This window comes from Carcharhinus amblyrhynchos, chromosome 20 (assembly GCF_965287045.1).
Source record: "Carcharhinus amblyrhynchos chromosome 20, sCarAmb.v2.hapA, whole genome shotgun sequence".
Classification (NCBI taxonomy): Eukaryota; Metazoa; Chordata; class Chondrichthyes; order Carcharhiniformes; family Carcharhinidae; genus Carcharhinus; species Carcharhinus amblyrhynchos.
In genome coordinates, this window is record NC_137343.1 from 32,007,192 (window position 1) to 32,034,114 (window position 26,923).

At 40.7% G+C, this 26,923-nt stretch overlaps 3 protein-coding genes across 6 annotated transcripts in view; 1 reads left to right on the forward strand and 2 right to left on the reverse strand.

Moving 5' to 3' along the window:
- Positions 1-1,506, reverse strand: part of ddx54 (DEAD (Asp-Glu-Ala-Asp) box polypeptide 54) — a 36,842-nt gene extending 35,336 nt beyond the window's left edge. The window contains exon 1 of the mRNA XM_080208381.1: positions 1,304-1,506. Within this exon, the coding sequence (XP_080064507.1) occupies positions 1,304-1,447 (144 nt within the window). The 5' untranslated portion in view covers positions 1,448-1,506. The remainder of the gene's footprint in view (positions 1-1,303) is intronic.
- A 49-nt stretch (positions 1,507-1,555) lies between these two features.
- Positions 1,556-14,865, forward strand: LOC145355909 (RBPJ-interacting and tubulin-associated protein 1-like). 4 transcript variants are annotated; one of them, XM_080208385.1, is made up of 3 exons: positions 1,556-1,629; positions 5,553-5,913; positions 9,633-14,865. In XM_080208385.1, exons 2-3 carry the CDS (start codon positions 5,609-5,611, stop codon positions 10,186-10,188), a joined length of 861 nt encoding a protein of 286 aa, XP_080064511.1. In that variant the 5' UTR covers positions 1,556-1,629; positions 5,553-5,608; the 3' UTR covers positions 10,189-14,865. The 4 variants fall into 4 exon arrangements, with proteins under 4 accessions (XP_080064511.1, XP_080064508.1, XP_080064512.1 ...); XM_080208382.1 differs by lacking the exon at positions 1,556-1,629 and adding an exon at positions 1,763-1,848; XM_080208386.1 differs by lacking the exon at positions 1,556-1,629 and adding an exon at positions 2,040-2,240.
- A 79-nt stretch (positions 14,866-14,944) lies between these two features.
- On the reverse strand, positions 14,945-23,694 carry drc10 (dynein regulatory complex subunit 10). The gene is made up of 4 exons (XM_080208696.1): positions 22,754-23,694; positions 18,818-19,051; positions 16,642-16,713; positions 14,945-15,914 (listed from the first exon to the last, which is right to left on the reverse strand). Exons 1-4 carry the CDS (start codon positions 23,480-23,482, stop codon positions 15,642-15,644), a joined length of 1,308 nt encoding a protein of 435 aa, XP_080064822.1. The 5' UTR covers positions 23,483-23,694; the 3' UTR covers positions 14,945-15,641.
- Positions 23,695-26,923: the final 3,229 nt, after the last annotated feature.

Genomic DNA, 26,923 nt, shown 5'->3' on the forward strand with positions numbered 1-26,923 from the left:
AATTAAGGCATCACAGTGTGCATTGCTAGATTTACAGAGGTAATCTCAGCATTAAATATAAATCCACAATGATTCACATCAGGCATCAGTTCATCAGCAAGGATGAACAACCATTGACTCAATATACAAAACCAGCTACTCTTAAGACTTTGGTTAACAGAGTTTTAAAGAACGTTTCTTATAGGATCAGTGCATTTAAATGGGATCCAGGTAAACTCATGAAAAGAAAAATAGGATATGTTGATATCTTCAGATGAAGTAGGGTGAGAGGAAGCTTATGTGAAGCAAGAATATCACTATAGACTAATAGGGATGAATTGTCTGTTTCTGTGCCATATACTACATTTATTGAACGTATGGCAACTTTTTGAACAAAAATCTTACACTGTTAGTTAGCTGTCACAGAATAGAGATGAGAAAGATCAGAGCCACTCAGCCCTTTTCAAAGATCCTAAAGAAATAAGCTAAAATATTTACATTCACCAGATAGGGCGACATGGTGGCACAATCGTTCACACTGCTGCCTCACAGCGCCAGGGACCCAGGTTCGATTCCCAGCTTGGGTCACTGTATGTGGAGTCTGTGCGTTCTCCCCGTGTCTGTGTGGATTTCCTTCTACTGTCCGAAAGATATGCTGGTTAGGTGCATCAGCCATGCTAAATTCTCGCTCAGTGTACCCAAACAGGTGCCAGAGTGTGGCGACTAGGGGATTTTCATAGTAACCTCATTGCAGTTTGTGAGTAACCTCATAAAATTACCAAATACCATGAACTTACACCACGATTGGCGTCTAAAGCCTCCTGCCTTCCTACCCATTCACATCTTTCCAACGTTCCCAAGTTTGCGTAAAACTTGTGATTATTTTTCCAGTTCGGCAGAGATGCCAGTAAACTGAAACGTCAGCTCCGATCCCCCTTTGTAGGGACTGAATGGACTTATTATTATTGTCACATGTACTGGAAGTCATGATGTGGAGATACTAGCGTTGGTCCCAATCATTATTCAAGTAAATTGAGTTTGGGTCTTTGTGCCCTGTTTGTGATCAGAACTCCCACCCACCTGACGAACGGACAGCCTGTCCCGAAAGCTTGTGGCATTTGCCACAAATAAACCTGTTGGACTTTAAGCTGGTGTTGTGAGTCTTCTTTCTACTGGATACAGGGAAGAAGTGTTGATGAGGAGTATTAAAATTGTTGCCGGCCTGAATCTTACCAACTTGGGTTTTCAGATTTCTGGTTTGACAAGCATGTCGGCTTCGCCGGCGGAGAGAGAGAAAAAAAAACCCTTGCTCCCGGCCACCAACCTTGTCCACGCCATCATCCTCCTCGGTTGGCGGGGCCAGCTGGAACTCGCCACCGTCACTCTCCACATCCACGTCCCGATGGTGGGGCTTCGAGTGGGCCCGGGGCTTCCTCCGCTTGTTGGGCCGTTTCTTCTTCTGCGCCATTTGGGCTCTCAACCAACTGAATCTAAACGGCCCGAACCAGCACGCGTGTGTGCCCACCTCCGGACCCAACAGCGCACGCGCCACAGCTCCCAGCCAGGTCAGAGATCACTGGGTGCGCCCACTCTCTTCTTAGCAACGAGGGGGGAAGAGTACGCACGTCACTCTTGGAACAACGCTGATAAGTATATATTTTCCTTCATTTACCCGTGCTAAGGTTACATCGTGTTTAAGGTGTTTTTTTTTAATGCTGGCTGTGTTTTGTCACGTCTGTCGTGCCAATGGTTCCCCCCTCTCCCTACCAGCGATGGTTCGCTCCACAGATTCACCCTGGTGATTGCTGCCACTACAACGGCGGCGTGAGGTGGGCACGTTACTTGTGCAGTGAGAGCAAACCTGGACAGGTATGAACTGCACTGCTGCCTCGCCCACTAGGTCCCTGTATTGCTCGGGGGTGGAGGGGGATGCACTTCGTTGGAAGAGTAAACTTCCTGTTTTGGCGAGATGGGCCCAGACTTGGGAGATTTGTAGTGGCAACTAATAGAGGCATTTTGCGGGATTGAAGCGTGGATTTATTCACTTTGTTGGGGGATGGTAAAGCAGAATGCTTCCCCCCCCAACCACGCAAACGCCAAAATTCAATATCAGCAGATCCCTGCGGACGCTGGAACCTGAGACGAAAACGCTGGAAAATCTCAGCAGATCGGACAGACAGCATCTGCAGTGCGAGAACAGAGCCCAACGGGCGGGATTTTACAGCATCGCTCGTCCTGAAACCGTAAAAATCCCGCCCAAGGTCAATAGACCTTTCCATGATTCACCCCTCATCCGCTCCGATTTCCCTGGCGGATGGGACGGTAAAATTCTGGCCAACATTTCAAGTCTGGATGACCCTTCGTAACGTCGGTTTGTACGGAGACTCGAGGTGTCCAAGTATACAAATCACAGAAAGCTACCTTGCTGGTGGCAAGCAATTTAGGAAAGTTAGATGATATTAGCAATTTAGATGGCCTTTGTTTTTAGCAAGGGGTTTGGAAGAGTAAAAATGTCTTGCACCAATTATGTAAGACTTGAGAAAGACCACAAATTTGACCAGATTTAAAATCCTCACTTCTCTACTGCCCACTCAAATATAAAAGTTTTCTGACCAAGATACCAACTTCTTATCCTCAGTGATTTCAGCCTGCATTTCAATTCATCATGTTTTCCTTTAACTTCATTTCCTTCCCATCCTTCCTTAATCTCTCCACCCAAATAAAGTCCCAAACCCATATTTACAACCATTTGCCACCTTACATGACCATGCTACTTCCATGTTGTCAATTACAGATAAAGTCATTTCTGATTAATGACTCTTATCACTCTCCATCCACTGGCTTCTTTCCCCTTCCTAACCTTATACTTCCTCCTGTGTCCACTCTCTCCCTATTCACTTAGAATTGCAGTTAATAGCACACTTAACAATTCTCTCTTTGGTACCATTGACCTCTGTCATCACCTTTCTTCAGGAGAACAGCCATTGACCCCTTTCTCTGTCCACATTCCTTCTCCAACCTCAATCTCTCCTCCAAGGTGTCTCCCAAACCCCAAATTCATGCTCATTTTTCCTGGAATTCTATGGCTTAAATTCCTCCACTCAGGTTTCTGTCTTGGCACAGTACTGTGATGCTTGTTATGATAGTCACAAATGACATTCTATGTCTAACCTGGTCATCCAGTCTACATTTGGTCTCCTCAATGTCCGGGTGTTAGCGATGGAAAGATGGTAGGAGTGGAGGGTCTGAATGACATTATTGTTACTAGAGAGGCGGTGCTCGACAGACTGGAGGGACTGATTGTGGACAAGTCCCCAGGACCAGATGGAATGCATCCAAGGGTTCTGAAAGAAATGGCAGAGGTGATAGTGGATGCCTTGGTGATTATTTTTCAAACGTCGCTGGATTCTGGGGAAGTGCCGGAAGATTGGAAAACGGCTAATGTTACGCCGTTGTTTAAGAAGGGTGGCAGGCAAAAGGCAGGGAATTATAGGCTGGTTAGTTTAACGTCTGTTGTAGGTAAAGTGTTAAAATCCGTGATCAAGGAGAAAATAGCGAGGCATCTTGAGGAGAATTGTTTGATAGAGCAGATGCAGCACGGTTTCGTTAAGGGGAAGTCGTGTCTGACGAATTTATTGGAGTTCTATGAGGATGTGTCTAGGGCGGTGGATAGAGGAGAGCCGGTGGATGTGGTGTTTCTTGATTTTCAGAAGGCGTTTAACAAGGTGCCTCACAAGAGGTTATTACAGAAGGTCAGGGGGCATGGAGTTGGGGGTAGGGTGTTAGCGTGGATAGAGGATTGGCTGTCAAATAGGAGGCAGAGAGTGGGGGTCAATGGGTGCTATTCGGATTGGCGGTTGGTGACTTGTGGAGTGCCCCAGGGGTCAGTGCTGGGGCCTCAGCTATTTACCATTTATATAGATGATCTGGAGGAGGGAACCGAGTGTATGGTGTCGAAATTTGCTGATGACACCAAGATTGGTGGAACGGCAAATTGCGCGGAGGGTGTGGAGAGTCTGCAGAAGGATCTAGATAGGCTGGGCGAATGGGCCAGGAACTGGCAAATGGAATTTAGTGTTGGCGAATGTGAGGTTGTCCACTTTGGTAGGAACAATGGTAGGAAGGACTATTACTTACATGGCGAAAAACTGCAGCAGGCGACGGTGCAGAGGGACCTCGGGGTCCTTGTGCATGAGTTGCAAAAACCCAGCCTACAGGTGCAGCAGGTGGTCAGGAAGGCGAATGGGATGCTGGCCTTCATAACGAGGGGGATTGAATATAAAAGTAGGGAGGTCTTGCTGCAGCTGTATAGGGCACTGGTGAGGCTGCAGCTGGAGTACTGTGTGTAGTTTTGGTCGCCGCACTTACGCAAGGATATTTTGGCCTTGGAGGGAGTGCAGAGGAGGTTTACTAGGCTGATACCGGAGTTGAGGGGGTTGAACTATGAGGAGAGGCTGGATAAACTAGGCTTGTACTCGTTAGAGTTTAGAAGAATGAGGGGAGATCTCATTGAGGTATATAAGATGATGAATGGGATGGATAGAATAGAGGTGGAGAGGCTCTTCCCGCTCAGAAAGGACAGTAGGACTAGAGGGCACAGCCTCAAGATAAAGGAGGAGCGGTTTAGAACGGAGTTGAGGAGGAACTTCTTCACTCAAAGGGTGGTGAATCTCTGGAATTCTCTGCCTGTTGAAGTGGTGGAGGCTGCCTCGCTAAATATTTTTAAGACGCAGGTTGATAGGTTTTTGATAGGCAAGGGGATTAAGGGTTATGGGGAGAGGGCGGGAATGTGGAACTGAGACACGACAGATCAGCCATGATCTTATTAAATGGCGGGGCAGGCTCGAGGGGCTAGATGGCCTACTCCTGCTCCTATTTCTTATGTTCTTATGTTAATGTCGAGGAGACTGTATTGTAAGCGGCAAATACTGTGTACTAAATTGAAAGACGTACATGCAAATTGCTACTTCCCCTGGAAAAAATTTGTTGCCTTGAAGGGTGAGATAAGTTATAAGGGCAGGTGTTACACTTTCTGTGATGCTGAGGGATGGGGATGAGTTGTTGGGATCATACAGGAGTGGACCAGAGTGCCATAATGTTCGTTCCTATAATCCAGAAATGGTATTCTATTTGGGGGGGGGGGGTGCGTGTGGGAGAATGTGGATTTTTTTAATGTATTATTTGAGCTACCATGTTATGTTATATGGCACATCAGTTATTTTTATCCTGTTGTATAATATTACACTGGCAGTACAATCTATCATTGCAGTATCATTGAATTATTGATATTGAGATTGGAATATTTCACTGCTATATTAAAAACAGCTAAGGATCACTAATGGCTTACTAAGGTATGCCTAGAAATCTTTGAGCCACAAGAATCAATAAGTTCCTAGGTTTGATTGCTGGTCTGTGCTGTATCAGCTGACCTCATCCAGGTGTTGGTACAGGAGCTACAATTTGAAATAATTATATGTCTTAACAATTTTCAGAGCCTCATAATACACTGATGCATAGAATTGCTGAAAAGTTTTGAATTTTAAAAAAACTCTCTTCATTTATCTCATCTTTAGATTGACTTCGCTATATTTGAAAAGACCAATGTGACCAAACCATCCGAGGACTAGGAATGTCAGGCAATTTAGCAGTCACTGATTTTCAATCCAGTCATGTACGTCATAAAGGATGCAGTCATTACAGAGTTAGAGCAAAGACTTCCTATGTGGATGAAACATTATTTGGCCATTCTAATGAGTTTCAAAGTTCATTCGCTGAATTTGAACCACCATGGGGTTCCACATCTCAGACTGGTGCTCGACACCCCTTATTGTGGAGTCCAAGTTCACAAATAAAGCCGACTGCAAATGGAGAAATTGGTCCAGTTCCAAACACATCCAAGTGTGGTAGCACATCAATCAAAAAGAATAAATACAGGTAATGTCAAACAATGTACAAATGTTTGGATTCTAGTGTAATACATTAGATGCCGAATGATTCACATAGAATAGTAACTGAATTCTCCCAACAATAGAATGATAAATTATGTGTTGGGCAGAATAGAGTGGGAAATAAAATGACGCATGCAGTAAAACCAACTCAATACTTCTTGTTTGGGGGATATTCCAGATCATAGAATTGAATTGAAGAATTTTAGTTCTAACTATGGCTGTATTGTGCTGAGAGAATTTACAACAGGAAAAGTAAACATAAGCTTGAGGAAAGAATGCGATGTTACTTAGCAACCAGGGGCCACATTTGGAGAAACAGACTTTGCGAAAGTGTTTTAACTGAATTCATAGCCGATGGAACTAGGAAACTACAAAAAGTGAAAGATTTTCCACCTCCTTTCAGGTTTCCTTTGTCTTAAATACTTTCACACAAACTCAAGTAATTCAGTCTCCAACAGAATACTATTGCTTCAAACATTGGAAATAAAGAAACCAAACATTACAATTTCTTAAGATATGTGAGTCATCTATAGCCAACCTCAGCAGCTCTTTTCTTCCCAGGTCTGACTGTAACTTCCATAAATCACATCGTGTTCCCAAAGTTCTTTAATTCTTTTACTTCAGACTTCTTGGAAACTTCTCTTCATTTCTTACTTTCCTTAACTAGCTGATATTTAAGTTTCCTGTACTTGTTTTCTTAACCATTACTCCATGCAAAGCTGAGAGAGATGTTCCCTCCAAAATTAACTGCTAATGAATTCAGTTAAAACTACACTCAAAAATCATTCCCACCCTAAAGATTATTAAGCAACAACTTTATGCTTCTCCCAGCTTGTTCACTTTTCATGCCATAGTCTTCTCTAAGCATAATAGAAGCAATGAAACCGTTATCCCAGATGCAAACATCTTTATCTAGTTTGAATCTAACTAGAGTTTTACCTCTTCATACACAGAAGTGCTAAATTAAATCCACTTAGAACTACCTTATTTCTAATATTTAACAATACAAACGTAGATCACTTGAAACGACTTCTGTTTTTCTGACAGTTTCATTTAGGTAGCATCTGTCACTTGGTTTCAGAGTGGAGTCTGGGTTTAACAGAACTGTGTGTTTACCAAGGACATTATAGCATAAGGTAAATTTTATTACCTGTGTTATCCTTAAAATCTGTGTACATTTGTGAAAATAAACAGGATTTAAGGAGCTTTGTATTAAACTCAAACTTTTCATGTTTAATAAATGTTATTTTTGTTGTTAAAAGCTAAATGGCAACCCTGTGACTGTGCAGCCACATTTTCTAAAAGTAAGTTGCAATCTTTTGAACCAGGGTTCCATTCTGGAATCTTCCCATCCAGTAGTAACACCAACTGGAATTGTAACAATGCACATTCTAACCTAAATTTATGTATTTACTCATGGCTCAATGCATACAGAAAATAAACTCATCTCCACTGTGCTGCAACTTCCCATGATGGCCACCACTGATACTTCCACTGATGTTAAAATATGCAGACAGACTTGTCCTCCAGTTCTTTGCAGCTGCTTACTGTTTATCACAGCCTTCTTCAAAAAAGAGGAAACTATGTCATGTCATGCAATATATTTATAATGTGATTGAATAACTGCTGGCATGGGCAAGCTGTGAGTTTTTGTGTGAGACTTACAACAGCGCTAAATGTATGAGGATAAGGTAAAGCATGTGAGTAGTCGGGTTCAGTCCTGATAGAGATTGTTGGCAGGTAAATGAGCAGTGGATGAGGCTGTTGAAGTAAATTATTTTGACTGTGAGATCATTGGACATCTTCCTGCACCAGGTCAATGAACAACATTTTTGGTATGGTGGCACAGTGATTGGGGGAGCAGGGGGGTATAGAGGTTAGCATTGCTCCCTCACAGTGCCAGGGATCCGGGTTCAATTCCAGCCTCGCATCACTGTCAGTGTGGAGCTTGCATGTTCTCCCCACGTCTGGGTGAGTTTCCTCCAGGTACTTCAGTTTCCTCCCACAGTCCAAAAATGTGCAGGTTACGTGGATTGGCAGTGCTAAATTGCTCCTTAGTGTCAGGGGGTCTAGCATGGTAAATACATGGAGTTACAGGGATAGGGCCTGGATGGACTTGTTGTAGGTGCAGATTCCATGGGCTGAATGGCCTCCTTCTACACTGTAGGGATTCTAAGATTGCAGTTATTTCTTCTTGATATCTCCTGAGCATGTGTCTGGAGGACTTCGCTCCCCACTCCTATATTGGATTAAGGATGTCTCTCTTTCCACCAAGACCAGTGGATTGTCTGCAGACCTTGGTGCTTGCTTGCACCCATGCCCAGCCATTGCTCAAAATATTACAGCACTGATTCAGATTTGAAAAAAACCTGCAACACTTGTTGCCAAAATGCACAGATGTGCATGCTGCCTTTAAGGGGCACCAGCACTCAAGAATATTGAATCCTTGTTGATCAAGACAGCCAATTTTTTAGCCTTGGAGGGAGTGCAGAGGAGGTTTACTAGGCTGATTCCGGAGTTGAGGGCGTTGAGCTATGAGAAGAGGCTGAATAGATTAGGTTTGTACTCGTTAGAGTTTAGAAGAATGAAGGGAGATCTCATTGAGACATATAAGATGATGAATGGGATGGATAGGATAGAGGTGGAGAGACTCTTCCCGCTCAGAAAGGATAGTAGGACTAGGGGGCATAGCCTCAAGATAAAGGGGGGGCGGTTTAGAACAGAGTTGAGGAGGAACTTCTTCACTCAAAGGGTGGTGAATCTCTGGAATTCTCTGCCCGTTGAAGTGGTGGAGGCTGCCTCGCTAAATATTTTTAAGACGTGGGTTGATGGGTTTTTGATGAGAGAGGGGATTAAGGGTTATGGGGAGAGGGCGGGAATGTGGAACTGAGCCACGACAGATCAGCCATGATCTTATTGAATGGCGGGGCAGGCTCGAAGGGCTGGTTGGCCTACTCCTGCTCCTATTTCTTATGTTCTTATGTTCTAATAAACAACATGAGTAGTGCTCACATTCAATAAAAATTTAACGCTCACCGTCATGCCTGCATCAATTTTCAGGACATATATCCAAGTTGATGTGTCTCTTTATTTTCTTTAGAATTTGTACATGTAAAAATGTGAAACAATCTTTTTGTGAAAACAAAATGCTAAATCATTTGTACCAGATTTAATTAATCAAATGTTCTTTGGATTGGAAAATAAAGATACCAAGTTCAAGAGTTTTGTCACATTCTATGACAATTCCTGCATCATGTAATAAATTCCAATTTAGAGAGGTGCCTATATTTCTGCAGAATAGTCAACCGAATGATAAGTAATAAAGCACCACTAAATTGGCAATTCTTTATTCAATTTACATAACCATGATCAGTGGAATTTAGTTACTTTCAGTCATGTACTGATAGTCTTGCCGAGCCATGTGATTTGATAGTTCAGCATCTGTGTTTTTAATCATGCTAACAAATTTTTGGATGACGTGAAGGAACTCTTTCATGAAACATTCTGTCTAAACCATTCTGCTTCTTCTGTGTCATGTGAGTATAATGCCAGTTGGAATCATGGCTAAGAAATTTGCTCGTTGTTACAAAATAGTACAATCCATCTTAATGCAAGTGCTGCCAAAATGTAATCAAGAAAATGTTGTAAGTCATGTCTTGTCCATTAGGTGAATATTATATTATTTTTATTTTTTCTTTAACCAAGGTTAAAATGCCGAATGCCCAGCTACTGTGATGAGACTCTTTTTGGCTCAAAGCAAGAGGATGCAGGCTGGGAGGCACCATGGACTGCTCAAGAAGATAAAATAAAGATACGACCACTCCTGTGGACTCCCTCAGTACATAAAATTAGCTCAAATGAATCTTGTTCTCGTAGCGTTCAGTTCTCGTTTGCCAAAGGAAATACAGTGAAACCACCATATTCAAACACAAGAGAATCTTGTCATGACTTTATTGCTGAATACAGAGGTAAAGCAGATTACTGGAAGAGGCCAAACAGTGATAATGACTCTGCTAATGACACCCCTGTTCGAGAACGACCAAAGTCTTTAACAAGGATATCAAGCTCTAGAAAAAAAATAGTCAAAGTAGATTCCAGGAATACAGAGCAATTGCAGTATAGACCAATTTCAGCTTTGACTTCACACTCAGGACCACAGCATTACAATAAACAGAAACCTGGTAGTAGGTCGGATTTTGTTTCATGCAGCCAGTCCAAGACGACAAGTTCTGTCATCTTAAACCCACCGTGGAAGTACTAAAAATGACGACTGGATTGGGCTATAAAAGAGAATGAGGTATTTCCAAAACCACTTTGGAATAGGGAGGTAGCTACATTTTCCGATTTCTAAGGACCGTTTCATGTTGTTTTTGGTTGATTGTCAAAAGTCCATGTGATAATGAATATTTTTCAAAAATCATGTTCATTTAAGTGAGTGGGCAAAAGTGGCAAATGAAACTCAGTTTGAGGAGGTGTGAGCTCAAGAAAGATAAATTGTAACATTTTCTTATAAGCAAAAATTAGAAACTGTAGAAGGGCAACAAGATTTAAATGTCCAGGTCAAGACCAATCATTTTTTTCCTGTCCACTTTAATCAAGAAGGCTGATGAAATACTGGCCTTTATCTGACAGGCGCTGGAAGGCAAAGGGGAGATAATGAGCCTTAGCTGGATCTCACCTGGAGTACAATCAACTCCCGTTGTTCATGACCCCCTTTCTCACAAATTTGTTTATCCATGCAAATGTAGTTGTGGACCTAAGCATGATTCATAGCCCCAAAACTTCACGCATACGAGGGTAATCCTGTAAGGGCCCTTATCAATTGACATTTAGAAGAATGAGAGGTGATCTTGTTGAAACATAACATCTTGAGGGGCCTTGACAGGATGAGAGCATGTTTCCCCTTATGGGAGAGACTGACCTAAGAGGCACAATTTTAAATAAGGTGTCTCCCATTTAAGACTGATGAGGAAAAACTTCTTATCTGAGGGCCATTTGTCTGTAAATTTCCCTTCTCCAGAGAGCAGTGAAAGGCAGTTCATTTAATATTTTTAAGGCTGAGTTAGAAAGATTTTTGATCGACAAGGGAGTCAAAGGGTATAGGGAACAGTGATGATGAGGACACAATCAGATCAGCCATGATCTTATCAGATAGCAGAGAAGATTCAAGGGGCTGAATGGCTGACTGCTCCCAATTCATGTATTTGTATATCATAAAATTCCTAGGGCAGAAAGAGGCTATCCAGCCCATTGAGTCTGCATTGAGTCTCTGAAAGACCATCCCACCCAGGCCCTCCCCTCTTCCCTATCCTGTAACCCCTTGCATTTACTATGGCTAATCCACCTAGCCTGCATATCTTTGGACACTAAGCAGCAATTTAGCATGTCTAATCCACCCAACTTGCACATCTTTAACAGTGGGAGGAAACCGGAGCACCGGGAGGAAATCTATGCAGACACAAGGAGAACATTCAAACTCCACACAGACTGTCACCCAAGGCCGGCATCAAATTCTGCCCCCTGTGAGGCAGCAATGCTAATCAGTGTGCCACCCTTAATCATGTGCTCTGTTTGTATGACTGGTTGCAGAATTTGGCTTGCATTTCTTTGAGTTTAGACCACTGAAGGATGTTCTAATCAAGGTGTATAAAATGACAAAAAAGCACTCTGCAGAGTAGACCAGAGAAACTAATTGTTTTATTTTGGAAATCCAGAACAAGGGGGCATAATATCCTAAAGTGAGCTAGGCCATTCAGAAGCAAAATCAGGAAGCACTATTTCACAGAAAGAGAAGTGGAAATCTGGAATGTTCCTCTAAAGACTGTAAAACTGGGACAGTTGGAATTTCAAGAATGATAGATTTTTGTTCTGGAAGACTTAATAGTAATGTAACAGAGGCAGATGAAACAGGTGCAGATCAGTGTGATCTGAGTGAACATTAGAACAGGCCCCAAGTGGCTGAATAGCCTACTTTTACATTTTGTTAGTATAATATTTTCATAATGATGATTGTTTCACTGCAGCTGGAAATGCAGGCGTTACTAGCTGGTAAAAAATACAGTGCACAACAACAGTGATGTAATATATTGCTATCATGAAACATCGCTCATGTTCTTTCTTCTTCACCCTATCTCTAGGATTTAATTATCCATTGGCACTAAATAATGCACAGTTAAAGACATAGAGACTATCTGTGTCAACCGTGTAATAATCCTGAAGCCTGTGATAGAATGGAAAAGCATCAGCACAGAACTCGTTTATGCTTTAATTATCTGTTGATCCTTTAATCATTATAACTACCTGTTTTCATCAAACAAAATATAGGACATCCAAAGATTATAAGATGTGAGCATGCATGAGGTTTGCAGAAAGCAAATGTGCAAGTGGATCTTAAAGAACAAAAACATACTGTTCCTGTCCTCCATGAAGTTTATTCAGGAAATAATGGGCTGTGATCAATGCTGTCCATCCCTGATGGGCAGTTTCACTGCAAGGCAAATACTTGGGGAAACTATCTTTTGCCAAGTTAGCAATGAGTATGTTTTTATCTACCAATTATGAAGTCTCTTGCGGTTTTCTTGAAAAAAATAGCCTAGTCAAACTAACAGGGTGGAATTCTCCCAAAAGATTTCTGAGTATCATAACAATATGAAACCCGGAATTTTCCTTGCTGGTCTTTTGGGGAGAACGCAGCACTGCAACCTTCCAGCACTCTGTCAATGTTTCTGATAGGTGGGTGCTTTTGTCAGCCAGGAGCGGGGGGTGGGGGGTACCTTAAGAGTGCTTTTGAGGCGAGGCTCAGAGCACTTGGGCGCCATTGTGCAAGGTGCACTGCCCTACCAGTGAAACAGGAGACCACCTCCCACATACCCCCATCATCAGCGACATTGTCAGTCCCTGCACCAACAGCACAGGTCGCTGGCATTGGGGTATCAGGACCCTCACAATGGGTCTCCCCGTATAATCTTGCATAGCCCCCTCACACGATGCCCCCTTGCGTAGGACCCCCTTGCATAGGTCCCCTGCCATTATGCAAACCTCTCCCCATCATTAGCCCCACTTCCAGAGACCCCACCCTCTTGGCAGTTCCTGCCACACATATGGTGCCCATCCAGGCACTGCCAAGGTACCAGATTGATACTGCCCTATGGGCACTACTTGGCCATTCCCCTAACAACCCAGAACTTCACCTCTCATCCCCCCCCCCACCCCCATCCCCCATTGTGACCATGGCACCTGATCCCTGCTATTGCACAGCAGTAGTGATTCTCGCTAGCCTGACCTCTTACTGGTAAGAGGAAGAAGCATCCTGGAGGGGAAGACAAAAGCAGCTGGGATGAACTTGGTAACTACATTTAAATGTAGTCAATTCCATGTCAGGCCCATTTTGGGTACAAAGCTCTTTTTGCTGGCAAAACATGGCCGGAAAGATAGCAATCTAATCGTGCCAGGCACAAGTCGGATTTTTGGCTTTGCACACTTTTTCCAGCCCAACATGCTGATGGATCTGCGAGTTGATCTGGTAAGATTACACCTGTGGACTTTCTTGGGTTCTTTGGAGTCACTTGTTGATATGTTTGATGACTAGTCTTTGGGGGGTGGATGGTGATGGTTGTAGAGTGTGGTATATGGCCTGCCCACTGTCTTCCTGCCTGCTCTGACTCAGCTCCTATTTTATGCTGGGTGGGGGAAGCCATTTACTGGTCGCTTAAGTGCCTCATTCCACTGCAGTTTTATCCATGGCAGGGGCTGCCTACGCTAGGTTAGTACCCTGACAGTTTTTATTGTGTAGGCTGGCGTTGGGTAATGAGGTGAACATCCTTTAGCAATCCTCTTTGCTGTTTGGAGGCAACCACCCTCCAGATCCAGTCCCCCTTTAACTCTTCCCCCAGCCTTTCAGACACAGATCCTTCCTCCAAACTCCTTCAATGGGGTTTGCCAGCCAGAGTCTGCCAGTACTCCAGAATTATCTTGAAGTCTGGCCCCATAACCACCTCTTGACCTGGGACTGTCTATAGTCTTAGCAGTGACCACAGCTCAGACCTGTCACTGCAGGCATTAGAGCTGCCAGGCTATCAGAATGACTGATCACTCTTTTAAGGCAGGACCTCCTCCCAAGTGTGAAACTCTTGACCTTAGAACAATTAAGGCAGCTGCAGGGCAGCCAGCATTTTGGTGGGCAGGTTCCATGTTAGTGTTTTAGCCATTGAGAGATGGAGAGCAGGAAATATGTTTCCCATTTACTATTCTCTATGATAATGTAGAAGACATTTTCTAAATTTATACTTGGTTTAGTGTAGTGCTGCTGTTTTTGAAATGAACGTTTGGTTCAGTTTGGCTCCGTAGTACTCTTGCCTCAGTGTCTGAATGTTCAAGCCTTGCTATTGGATTAAGCACGCAATTGAGACTGACAATTCAGTGAACTACTAAAGGAATGCTGCATTATTGATGTTGTGTTTTTTGGCAAATATATCAAACCAACAATTCAATGGATATAAAAGATCCCTTAACATTGGAATGTTCTCTTGGTGTTCTGGCTAACATTTAACTCATAGCTGTTTGTAGGTCCCTGTGCTACATGCATATTATCTGCCATATTAGCCAATAATTTATTGGCTATAAAACAATTGGGAGTCCTGAAAGTGTGGAAGTTGTCATATAAATGCAAATCTAGCGTTTTCATTCGTGTTGAATAGTAACTTTACCATTTTACAAGCTTCCTGCACATAAGACAACTTTCTTTACACTATGTCTAGGAGTTTGAAACCTACCCATACATTTGATAATGGAATCTGCATTGAAATCAATGTCTATTATTATTGTAAGTAATTTTGCTTTTGACCATTAGTTTATTTAGTGCAATTCTATAATGCACCTGTATCCAGTAATTGTGTAAGTCATGTTTGAATTATTAGCAGAAATATATATTCAAACAATTTTTAACTGAATAAATGAGTCACATAATGTTTTTTCTCTCCTTTATGCATCATTGTATTCATAAATAAATTATTGCACGATTTCAGACCAAACATTAGGTGAATATACAGAACAGGGCATTTCATTGAGTCATCATGTTATGCTCCTGCATCATAATTGGCAGTCTGTGAAAGTAAGTCATGCAGAACAGCAGAATGTAGATACCACACCAGGATGTGGTATGAGTATGAGCATCTAACTGAGATTTGGAATGATTGTGAAGCAAATTGGAGGCTGGTTAATTACTTAAAAAAGAAAAAATTCAAGTTTAAGCCTGGGAGTAAAGCACAGCTGAACATAGAGTGAAACAGGGCATTTTAAATCAAGGCTTGAAGAGGCCTTGCTTCTCTATGTACGTTGTGAATAGAGTTGTGGTTAATTTCTCCTTTGTATTTCTCGCAATACTTATTAATCTACTCACCTCAGAATTTACAACATTTTAAGTAACACTCCACAATGATAAGATTTCTTGATAGAATGTAATTGACTAGAGTATGGTGAATAATGGAAGGTAGATAAGCATTTGAGAGAAAAAGGCACATTTAATCATTGATTGAGGTAAGTATCAGACACACTGGTGCACAAGAAAAGGTGAAGACTTATTTTAATTGTTGCAGGTTACAGGATATATTTAACTGTATACAGTAATATGAAAAAATGATCTACAAAACAAAACTTGAGAAGGACGTTTTATTTTTTCATATCTTTCTTTCATTTTGTCCTTGAATCTTCTCATCTTTATTTTTTCTTTCTGCCTTTTCCCTTTTTCTTTTTCTTCAATGCTTTCATCAATTGGCGCACTTTGTAACCTTTCCAGAAAGCCTGGATTGCAACAGCTGCTTTTCCCATGAGGTATGCTTTGTGCTCTTTCGCCTTTTTTTCTTCTGCCTTCCTTTCTCTTTCCTCCACGATCTGAGAATATTCTGGCTCAAGCATGTTAATCTTTTCTTCTAGCTCTAATAGCAGAATCGTTTCTTCTTTGTGTACTTCAGACATGTTTTGATATTCCTCCTGATATAACATACATTTTTCATAGATTTTAGTAATTCACTGGTATCAACATTGTGTTAACAAACTGATCTATTTTATTGAATATTAAGGCAAGTCCAGTAACAATAAGTATTTCATTTTGAGTTTTAGTGACATTTTTCAACCGTCTTTAGGATGTATCTCTCATGAATGACTACAATTTGATATTGTAATCTCTTATTGGATGATTTTGTGCTAAGTCATCAATTGTAGGTCTTTCCCACCATTTCTGATGAGATTGAACAGGTTGCTGTGCCTAGCCCTCTGCTATGTAGGATATTCAAAGGCATGTAAGAACACCTTGGATTATGAAGAACTTTACCAGTACTAGCATTTTTTAAAATTTCCTGGTTCAGTAATGAGCTAGTGTTTGCTGAGTATGTTTTTACAGGGAAAAAGATGCATGTTTTCTATTACAGCACAGGCTCATGCAAAAACAAATCTTTCCTTGGGAAACCTAGTACAAGCAATTCAGAAAATGAATACTATGCTGTACTACTCAGTTCTGCTTTGATGCCAGTATTAACTATAATGAAATACTCAAACAATTTATTAGATTTTTTCATTAGAATCGCTCCTACTCTCAAAAATTGCATTCTTTCTACAAGGCCCCCACTATAGAACACTAACTTCCTAGTTACTGTGTAAAAATAAAAGGATACAGAGAACATCCATTGATAATCTCACAATCCTTTACAATAAAACATACCTGTTTTTCTTGTAAGTCAGCATCATATTTCTGGATCCAGTTTTCAATCTCTGTTTCAAGTTTGTATTTTCGCTAAAATAAACCAGAAAGATGTGATGTCAAATTCATGCAACAGCAAATTAATCCAGATAATGAGAAAATCATTCCGTAATCTTTTTTGAATGTTATCAGGCCAAGCCTGAACATTGTTCTAGTGTTGCTGTGCGTGCCCAGGATCTAATACAATGTGATGCGAATTTTATTCAATATGCAATTATCACCTAAGATCCTGCTGCTGACCTTATGTTGGAGAGAATGTAATTGATGAAGTCCCTGAAGATGGTTGATCCTAGGAAGTAGCAGATAATGGGACGTCGATGGACATTATTTAAATGGACCTCCAAAAGTTATTTGATAAAGTCCCTGATAAGAGACTGTTAGCTCTTGGGCTTGATCTTAAGCTTCATATTAGCCAAAAGGCCGAGATGACTTTGAAAAATTGCATCACATAAAGCCTCAGTTTAAGTTCATTAGCTACACTGATACTTCCCTCTATCCTGGTCTGGGCAATTCAGTCAAATGAAGATGGTGCCAGAATGTGGTGACTTCTTGCAAGCTGTCTCCAGCATATCCTTTAATTCCATCTTTTACTCTTGTTCTATGCTTTTAATACTTAATTCTAACTCTGTTAAACTATGACTATGAAACTATATTCTGTACCTCTCCTCCCCATGTTTAAGTTTATTTATTATTGTCACAAATAGACTTACATTTTCATTGCAGTGAAGTTACTGTGAAAATCCTTACTCTACGAACAGTATACTTTATGTATAGTGTGCAAGAAGCAATATTTTTCACTGTATGTCAAGGCATTTGACAATAATAAATCAAATCAACTCTATAGAATTTAAGGCAAATTATTGACCTGCTTGGGAATTTGAGAGGCAGGAAACAAAGAATCGATATAATGATGCAGGCACTCTAAATGGCAGGATGTGACTAGTCTCCTGTATTGACTTGTGTTAGGTACTTAACTTTGGACTATTCTTATTAACAACTTGGATAATGGGATAGAAAACCCACATATATAAATTTGCCAATGATACAAAAATGGCGACATTGTAAGCAATTTAGATGGAAATATAGAATTGCAAATATCTTTATCGATTAAGGGAATGGGCAGTCTATAGACTCCCTACTGTACAGAAGCAGGCCATTCGGCTCATTTGAGTCTGTACCGATAACAATCTCACCCAGGCCCTATTGCCATAACCCCACAGATTTACCTTGCTAATTCCTCTGACACTAGCGTCAATTTTAGCATAGCCAAACAACCTAATCCCGCACATCTTTGGACCTATGGAAAATGGATTTTAATGTAGGCAAATGTGAGATGATCTACTTTGGACCTAAAAGGATAGAACAAGGAATATTCTAAAACTGGAAACAGTCCAGGTCCGAATAGACTTGGGGTCCAGATACAGAAACTATTAAAATGTCGTGAACAAGTACAAAAATAATCCAAAAAGCTTATAGTGTGCTTTACATCTAAAATACAAGGGGGTAGAAGTCACACATCAGTTATACAAAGCTCTAGCACAACCATATCTGGAGTACGATGAGCTCTCAAGGTTTAAATTATGGAGGTATTACACAAACTAGGGCTGTATTCCCTGGAATCTAGAAGGCTAAAGGGGAGATTTAATCAAAGGTTTCACTATATTAACAGGAAGCTAGAATAGATAGAGAGAAACTACTTCTACCGGTTAGGAGTTTCAGAACTGGCGATATAATAAATTAGAGCCAGCCATTTCAAGAATCAAGAAACACTTGTACACCCAAAGAGTATTGGAAGTTTGGAGTTATCTTCCATAAATGACAATTTGTATTGCAAATGTTAGATTGCTAATTCTAAATCTGTGATTTGATGAATTTTTGTTAGCCTTGGCTATTAAATAAATTAGAGCAAAGGCTCTATCAAAGATGATAAATATGGAGCTCAATCGCAATTTAGCCAATGAATGGTAGGAAACAGGCTTAAAGGGCTAAATTGCCCATTCTTCCAATGTTTGAATTTTTGTTTAAGACTTGGGTAATTACCTGGCCAACAAAAATAACTATGTATTTCCACAAAAATTGCAAATTATATTGTATGATTGTATTTGAGAATAGCTGCTATTGCAGCATGACACTGTACCTTTCTTAAAGCCACTTCAGATGCTCTGTGTTCTCCTATCAAGTTATTCAGTTGAGTTCGGAGCTGAGAGATTTCTTCCTGGTATTTGGCAGTTCTCCCTTCTGAATCTTTCTGATCAGTTAGCTGTTGTTTTTCTGCATCTTGTTTAACTTGACGTATGTAATCTTCTGAGAACAAATCAAGTTGAAGCAGGTTGTTTTTGAGCTTCCGAATGATCTCATTCTTCTTCAACATCTGGTCATACAATTTGAAGTACTTATGAGTTTAAAGAAATATATTTTATCATACTAAAATAAGCACAGATTTTTAAAAATTCAACTAATGAAATATATGACTTAATGTGATGTTCTAGCCCCTTGGCAAAAGTACAGGTTAATCAGACAAAGATTTAATCCTCCAATTTCTATCTAACATTGATACACAATCTCCTGTTCACATAGATAAAAAGAAATTATTGTGGATGCTGGAAACTGAAACATAAACAGAAAAGGCTGGAAAATCTCAGCAGGTCTAACAGCATCTGTGGAGAGAGAATTGAGCTAGAGCTGACGTTTGAAACATCAGCTCGATTCTCCCTCCTTAGAAGCTGTCAGATCTGTGGAGATTTTCCAGCATTTTCTGTCTTTGTTGCACCTGTTCACATATCATAGAATCATAGAAACCCTGCAGTACAGACAGAGGCCATTCGGTCCATCGAGTTTGCACCGACCACAATCCCACCCAGGCCCTACCCCCATATCTGTACATATTTTACTCACTAATCCTCTAACCTATGCTTCTACGGTCAATTTAGCATGGCCAATCAACTAACCAGCATAGCTTTGGACTGTGGGCGGAAACCGGAGCACCTGAAGGAAACCCACGCATACAGAAGGAGAATGTGCAAACTCTACAGAGACAGTGACCCAAGCTGGGAATTGAACCCAGGTCCCTGGAGCTGTGAAGCAGCAGTGCTTACCACTGTGCTACCGTGCAGCTCCCCATATAGAGCCATGATGTGAAGATGCTGGCGTTGGACTGGGGTAAGCACAATAAGAAGTCTCACAACACCAGGTTAAAGTCAAACAGGTTTATTTGGTAGCACAAGCCACAAGATTTTGGAGCGCTGCCCCCTCATCAGGTGAGTGGGAGTTCTGTTCACAAACAGGGCATATGTGTATGCCTCTCAGCCTCTGTCTTTTCAGGGAGAACAATCCCAATTTATTCAATTTTTCCTCATAGCTTATTTCCTCCATACCAAACAACATTCTGGTAAATCTCCTCTGTACTCCCTCCAAAGCCACCACGTTCTTCTGTTGTGTGGCAATCAGAATTGGACACAGTATTCCAAAGGTGCCCTAACTAACATTTTATATAAATATAACATAATTTGCCAACTTTTATCCTCGATGCCTAGCCAATGAAGGCAAGCATGCCATATATGCTTTCTTCACCACCTTTCCTGCCTGTGTTGCCACTTTTAAGGATCTGTGGACCTGTACTCTCAGACCTATGTGTCTATGATCCTGATGGTTTTGCCATTTACTTTATAGCTCCCACTGAATTGGATCTATCAAAATGCATCACTCCACATTTGTCCGAATTAAATCCATGTGCCATTTCTCTGCACAATTTTCGAGACTGTCTATATCCTGCTGTATTCTCTGACAATCTTCATCACTATCTGCAACTCCAGTCCACTATCATCCGTAAACTTGCTGATTAGATCAGTTACATTTTATTCCAAGTTATTTATATATATTACAAACAGAGGTCCCAACATTGTCACGAGTTACAGATCTCCATGCAGAAAACATTGATGCCTTGGAGGAGTGCAGTCTGGAGCATATCCAGCACAGCAAGAAGTCTCACAACACCAGGTTAAAGTCCAACAGGTTTATTTGGTAGTAAACGTTGCTAGCTTTTGGGGTTTGCCCCTTCATCAGGCTCACCTAACGAAGGGGCAAACCCTGAAAGCTAGTGGTGTTTACTACCAAATAAACCTGTTGGATTTTAATCTGGTATGGTGAGACTTCTTACTGTGTTTACCCCAGTCCAACGCCGGCATCTCCACAGCATATCCAGCACGCCATGGAACAAATTACTGGATGGTGGGGAAGGGTGGGGTTAGTGGTGCGCTGCTGGGGGAAGTGGGTTCAAAGTGAAGTATAAAAATGCAGTCATAGATAATTTGATGGAGTAATTGACAGATGCTTCTGCAGCTGCTCTAAGTATTCGATGGGGTAAACTAAACCATCTTGCTTACGTTAATTTAGTCAAACGTCAGCGTGATTAATAGTACAAATGCTTAATATATAGCTAGATCATAAGGGAGTTTCATTGTTAGGTTCCTGGGTCTACGTTCTTTACCGCAGGTGGATACAAGGCACTGAAATTCAACTTCATAAAGAAAAATATGAAACAAGACCGGTTAAGGAAGCAAGTGACATTACTCAACCTGAGCAAATACATGTGCTAGTCTTATACTGCTTCCTCTATATGCACCTTCTCTATTAAGAACTTTGTATTAATCTCTATTAATTCCCAGTCTATCAAAAACCTATATAGACAGGGGAATTAAGGGTTATGGGGAGAAAGCGGGAAAGTGGAACTGATCCACTTCAGATCAGCCATGATCTCATTGAATGGCGGGGCAGGCTCGAGGGGCTAGATGGCCTACTCCTGCTCCTATTTCTTATGTTCTTATGTTCTTAACTCAAATTCATAAAATACAGATTATATAAAAGCCAGCACTTCAGCTTGTGTACATAATGCAGTATGTGAAACAACTCTTTATCTGCCTTCTTCATACATCTACTAGAACCTACAGCATGGTAGCTAAAAAGTACCAGAAATAAGTATATTGTGACTTTTGCAATTGATTTCACAACCATCACAGGCCCAAAATCACAATATTGAAACCTGTTTTAAAATCAAGTGTATAACTTGTAAGAGGGAGAACCCTAATAGGTTAGTAAGATTTTTAAACCATCAGAATTAAGGCACTGATAGAACTACCAGCATTAAGTTAAATGACTTTACACATTAGAGATGCAGTAAGAGATTTAGACAAGTGGTTATGATTTTAAAATGCATATGCTGATATTTTGGATGTATTAATGTATTTTTAAGGAATATCGTTCACTTTAGTCAAGAACAATTTGCTGCGAAGCATCATGGTAGAAGGCATTAGGGTGAAGCCATATTCCAAGAATGCTTAGACCTTGAGAATATGCAAGATTTATCTGTAGAGTTTTGAATGGAGGGAACATTTAGAACACTTAATCATATTTCATGAATAGGGTTTAGTCACTGTCCAGATTAGATAGTGCATGCCCAGGTGTGGAGTCATCTATTAATATGGTTTGGCAGTGACCTATAAGGGAACTTATGGGAATGTTCATTTGAACTTTGGGTTACCGTCTGAGGTCACTAGACAACATGGGGTCAGCCAGGACAGGAGGTGTCTTTCGGATTTTACAGACTAATGAAATACCATTATGTCAGAACGTAAGATGTGGTTGACTAAGGGAAATGACCAGTATTATTGTTGATTTGTGTGAATTGAAGATGATTGATTTGAAGCTAATGAAAGACAGGAGTAATTGATAAGAAAACCCACAATTGATCTGTATTGAATTGTATATGTCAGAGCTCATAGAGAGGTCTAGCTGTTTTATCTCAGATATGCCGACCCTTTATTAAACTAGCAGCTACTAGGAGAAATCATCAAGCAGCTGCTAGTTTAATAAAGTTACGTCTTTAAACTGAGACACTAGCTTTGTGAGTTTTGTGACTTCTAACAGTACTGGCCATCTTGGAAACCTGCCAACATAACTTTATGCATGTTTTTATGTATTCTAAACCTAGACATATGAATTATAGTCTGTTACAACTTATGATATTTGTTGCTAAGGTACATGAGACATCAGATTTCCCATATATGTAAGAATTTACCTCACTTTCTTTATCTTGGATGGCTGCTGCCAGTTCGGCCTCCAAAGTGACAATGATGCGTGTGTTTTGGTTATCTTGCTTGATGATTTTTTGCACATATTCAATTTTTTCTTTTTCCTCAGTGGGTGTTATTAGAAGTCTCTCAAACAAAAAGTTTCTCAGTTCCATAAGTAGCAGAATGAGATTTTCGCAGATGCTACTTCGAGCTTGACATTCTGTTTTGATTATTTGACATGCTGTGGGATTCCCCTGGAAGAGTCGAAGGATGTTTTTAACTGAACCACTAAAGACCTGTTGAAGGATTTCAATATCTTGCTTTTTCTCTTGGAGTTTTACTTCGTGTATTGTATTCTGATTTTCCTCTTCAAGATAATCTTCTTCAATCAGTTTCCCAACAGCAAATTTCAAATGTTGCTCTAGTCTGTTATGCTCTCTTAGAGCACATGTCAACTCTAAACCGATGCCAACATTGAACCTGTCAAGGTTGTGAACCAAATGCGGAATTAAAGTGACTATTTCTATTTTATGAATAGTCTTTTCAATTACAGAAATAATTCGCTCTGCCTCAATAGATGCAAGTTTTTTTCTAACTGGTTCCAAGATTTGTAGACCATCCACTTTGGATGCTATTTTTTGTACAGATGCATCATAATTCATTGTGGTTCCATTGATGGTCTCTTTATTTTTGGCTTCTAATTGCTGATTCTGTATCATGGTTTCACTTGCCATTCTTTCCTTCTTCAGTAGATTTTTCTCATATCTTTAAATCTGCAATGAGCTGTATGTCTGAAACATATAACAACATATTTTCCAATGACTAGCAGAATTATTTTCAAAGATATGTCCGGTATGGAGGGAGATCAATCAACCATGGTGTCTATACCAGTTGCCACAGCAGTCAAAAGCTAAACCCACTACCCCATCAGCATATCTTTCAAGAATAACAACTTATCAACTTAATTTTTCTTTTTTTAAAAAAATTAGAGTTCAACAACTTTAGATGTTAAACACCTTGATCTGTTTCTCTTAGACAACGTGTACTGGTAACAGTTGTTGGCTATGGTGGAGCGCACTGAGTAGAGGAGGTATAGGTTGATGCTTCAGGTAGGGATTTGGCGTATAAAATAGAGTTACTTTGTTGACTCTTGGGGAGGGAGTGGTGTAGTGGTATTATCGCTGTTCTAATAATCAAGGGTAATCCTTTGGGGGTCCCGGGAATTCAATAACCAAAAGAAAATCTGGAATTAAAAATTGAATAATAGCCATGAAATAGTTGTTGATGACTGTAAAAACCCATCTGGTTCACTAACGTCCTTTAGGAAAGGAAATCCCGCATCCTTATTGGTCTGGCTCCAGCTGCTCTTTAAATATAGCACCCAGACCTTTGACCAAATTAAGTGACTTCTTGCCTGTCCCACCGTAAGAATCAACGAGCTCCTTACAGCTACTTAAGTAATGTTCTAAACAGCACAAGATCACGCACAGTCAACCATCCTACTGTTTGGAAATCACTCCCACTCTACACCCAGCACCAAATTTAGATTCAGAATGAAAAATTCCTGACACTATCTCTGACAATGCAACACTTGCTCAGTACTGTCCTAGGGAATGATTTTATTAGGTTATGTACTTAAGTCTCGTGTGAGATTTGAACCCACAATTTTCTGATTTCAAGGCAAGAGTGCTACAACCGACCCGTATATAAATTGGAGCAGTGGCAGGGGATAGACAAGAACTGTTATTAAGATTTTTAAAATTCATGTTTAAAAAAAAGGGAAGGACACATTCAGTGAAGTTGCTGTACACGACACATATTGCATCAGATGGTATTGATGTACTAAAATTGTAGAGTAGGAATATAATATTTTCAGAGATACATTAAATATATTTACATAACAGAAGAAAGTAACTTAAAAGTGCATTAAGGTAAATCATCTTGAATCACAAGTTAAATATAGTGTATTAAATACAGAAACTTTTTTTTATAGATTTGATTTTTTTCTGTTGTTCTTCCCTTTCACATTCCTTAAACATGAGTTCATCCAAAACAGTTGTCAAAACTCGCACCAAGTCCCATTCACACATCATCCCTTTTCCTGTGTTCACTCTTGTACACTGGCTCCTCAATCTTAAAATCCCCTTGTTCTGAACTCCATCACAATTGGTGTGATTTTCTCAGACTTACAACCTTCTGAAATATCTACACTCCTGTAATTCTGATCTCTCGCATATCCCAATTTTTATCACCCCACCAATCGGTGGCATAGTCTTCAGTTATTCAGGCCCTAAACCATGAAATTCTTTCCCTACCAGTATGACACTTCTACTTGGAACTTGCTCCTTCAAATCACTTTGTCCTACGCCTATCCAAATATCTCTTATGTGGTTCAGTGTCAAAATCTGTCTGAGTTCCCATGAAACACCTTGGAACATTTTATTATGTTGAAGACACTATATAAATGCAAGTTGTTGTTTGCTCGGAGATGAAACATACTCCTACATAAGAAAAGTGAACACCAATAAGTTGATTTCCCACTGGGAAGGTTAACTTTATTTGTACTTACAGTCAATATAAAGGATACATTTTTTTAGTATCACACAACACATTGACATCACTGACAAAGCTAGGATTTGTTGCCCATCTCTAATTGCTCTTGAACAAAACATTCTGGAGGACGGTTATGAGTCAACTACAGGTAAGGTTGGCAGAATTATTTTCCTAAATATAATTAGTGAATCAGATGAGTCCTTACAACAATCAATTATATTTCATGGTCACCCTTAGTGGGGCTGGCTTTATATTCCAGATATATTTGCAGAATTTAAATTCCACAAAATGTCAAGGCATCTGACTTGCTAATCCAGTGACATTACCTTTTATGTTATCATCTCACCAGTGAGATATTTGCCTTGTGATCTCAGTCACTATGTGAAGAATCCTGTCAAGACAGGGACTATTTAACTTAGGAGGAATCAGACAGTTTTAAAAAAAATCCAAGAGTGACATTTACTACTGATTTCCAGTTCTAAATAATGTATTACGTTCAGTAAGTACTTTGTAACTTGTAAGAAAGAATAACTTGTGTGTTGTGTTTGGCTACTTGGAACTAAGTAGTAAGTCTTTTATCCATTGTACAAGGCCATTTTGGCAGTCAAGTTGATCAAACACAATCAATGCCCTGAATTTACAGTGGTTTGATCTGATTCTAATTTCAAAAGGTGGAATGGGCAGATAGTTGGCAGATGGAGTTCAATGCAGAAAAGTGTGAGGTGATGAAACAATTGAAAGTAAGAGTTTTTTTTCAAGAGGGGAAGCAGCAGAGAGACCCGGGTGTATATATGCATAGATCATTGGACGTGGCAGGACATCGATGCACAGCCACAGCACTGTGGTTGACAAGGATGAGCAATATATGCTGCTTTGGCCAGCAATGCCCACATCCTACAAAGAAATTTAAGTATTCTGGGCTTTATTAATAGAGACATTGAGCACAAGAGCAAGGAAGTTATGCTCAGCTGGAATACAGTTCCACTAATCTCATGGAAGAATTGGCATCTGTCAACATCTCATCCTCATGCACTTGGAACCACAAGCAGCAGCTAAAGTTAAAATTTATTTATTAGTCACAAATAACACATTAACACTGCAATGAAGTTACTATAAAAATCCCCTAGTCCAGCGCCTGTTCTGGCACAGGAAGGGAGAATTTAGCATGGCCAATGCACCTAACAAGCACGTCTTTCAGAGTGTGGGAGGAAACCCACGTAGACACGGGGAGAACGTGCAGACACCACACAGACAGTCACCCGAGCCGAATCAAACAAGGGTCCCTGGCTGCTGCTAATCACCGTGCCGCTGCTTGACCCGGCGTCAACCCCCGGCGTCGAATCGCCCGCCTGACCCGACCCTCAGCAACGAACACTCACCCATCCCAGCACTTCTGTTTGCAAGCGTCAGTTATTCCGTTGCTAAGATACAGGCGAACTTTCACCCTTGACCCCGTGACCTCTTTCCGTCCGGACCCACGTGGGCCCGGAAGGGGGCGGGGCTCTAGCGGAGCCAACTTATTGGACGTCACGTTTTGATTGATGTCCAGACTGGACTGGCTGTACCAATCAGCGACCAAAGCTGGTTCCCCTCCGCCCCACCCCGCGTGAAGTTAGCTCGAG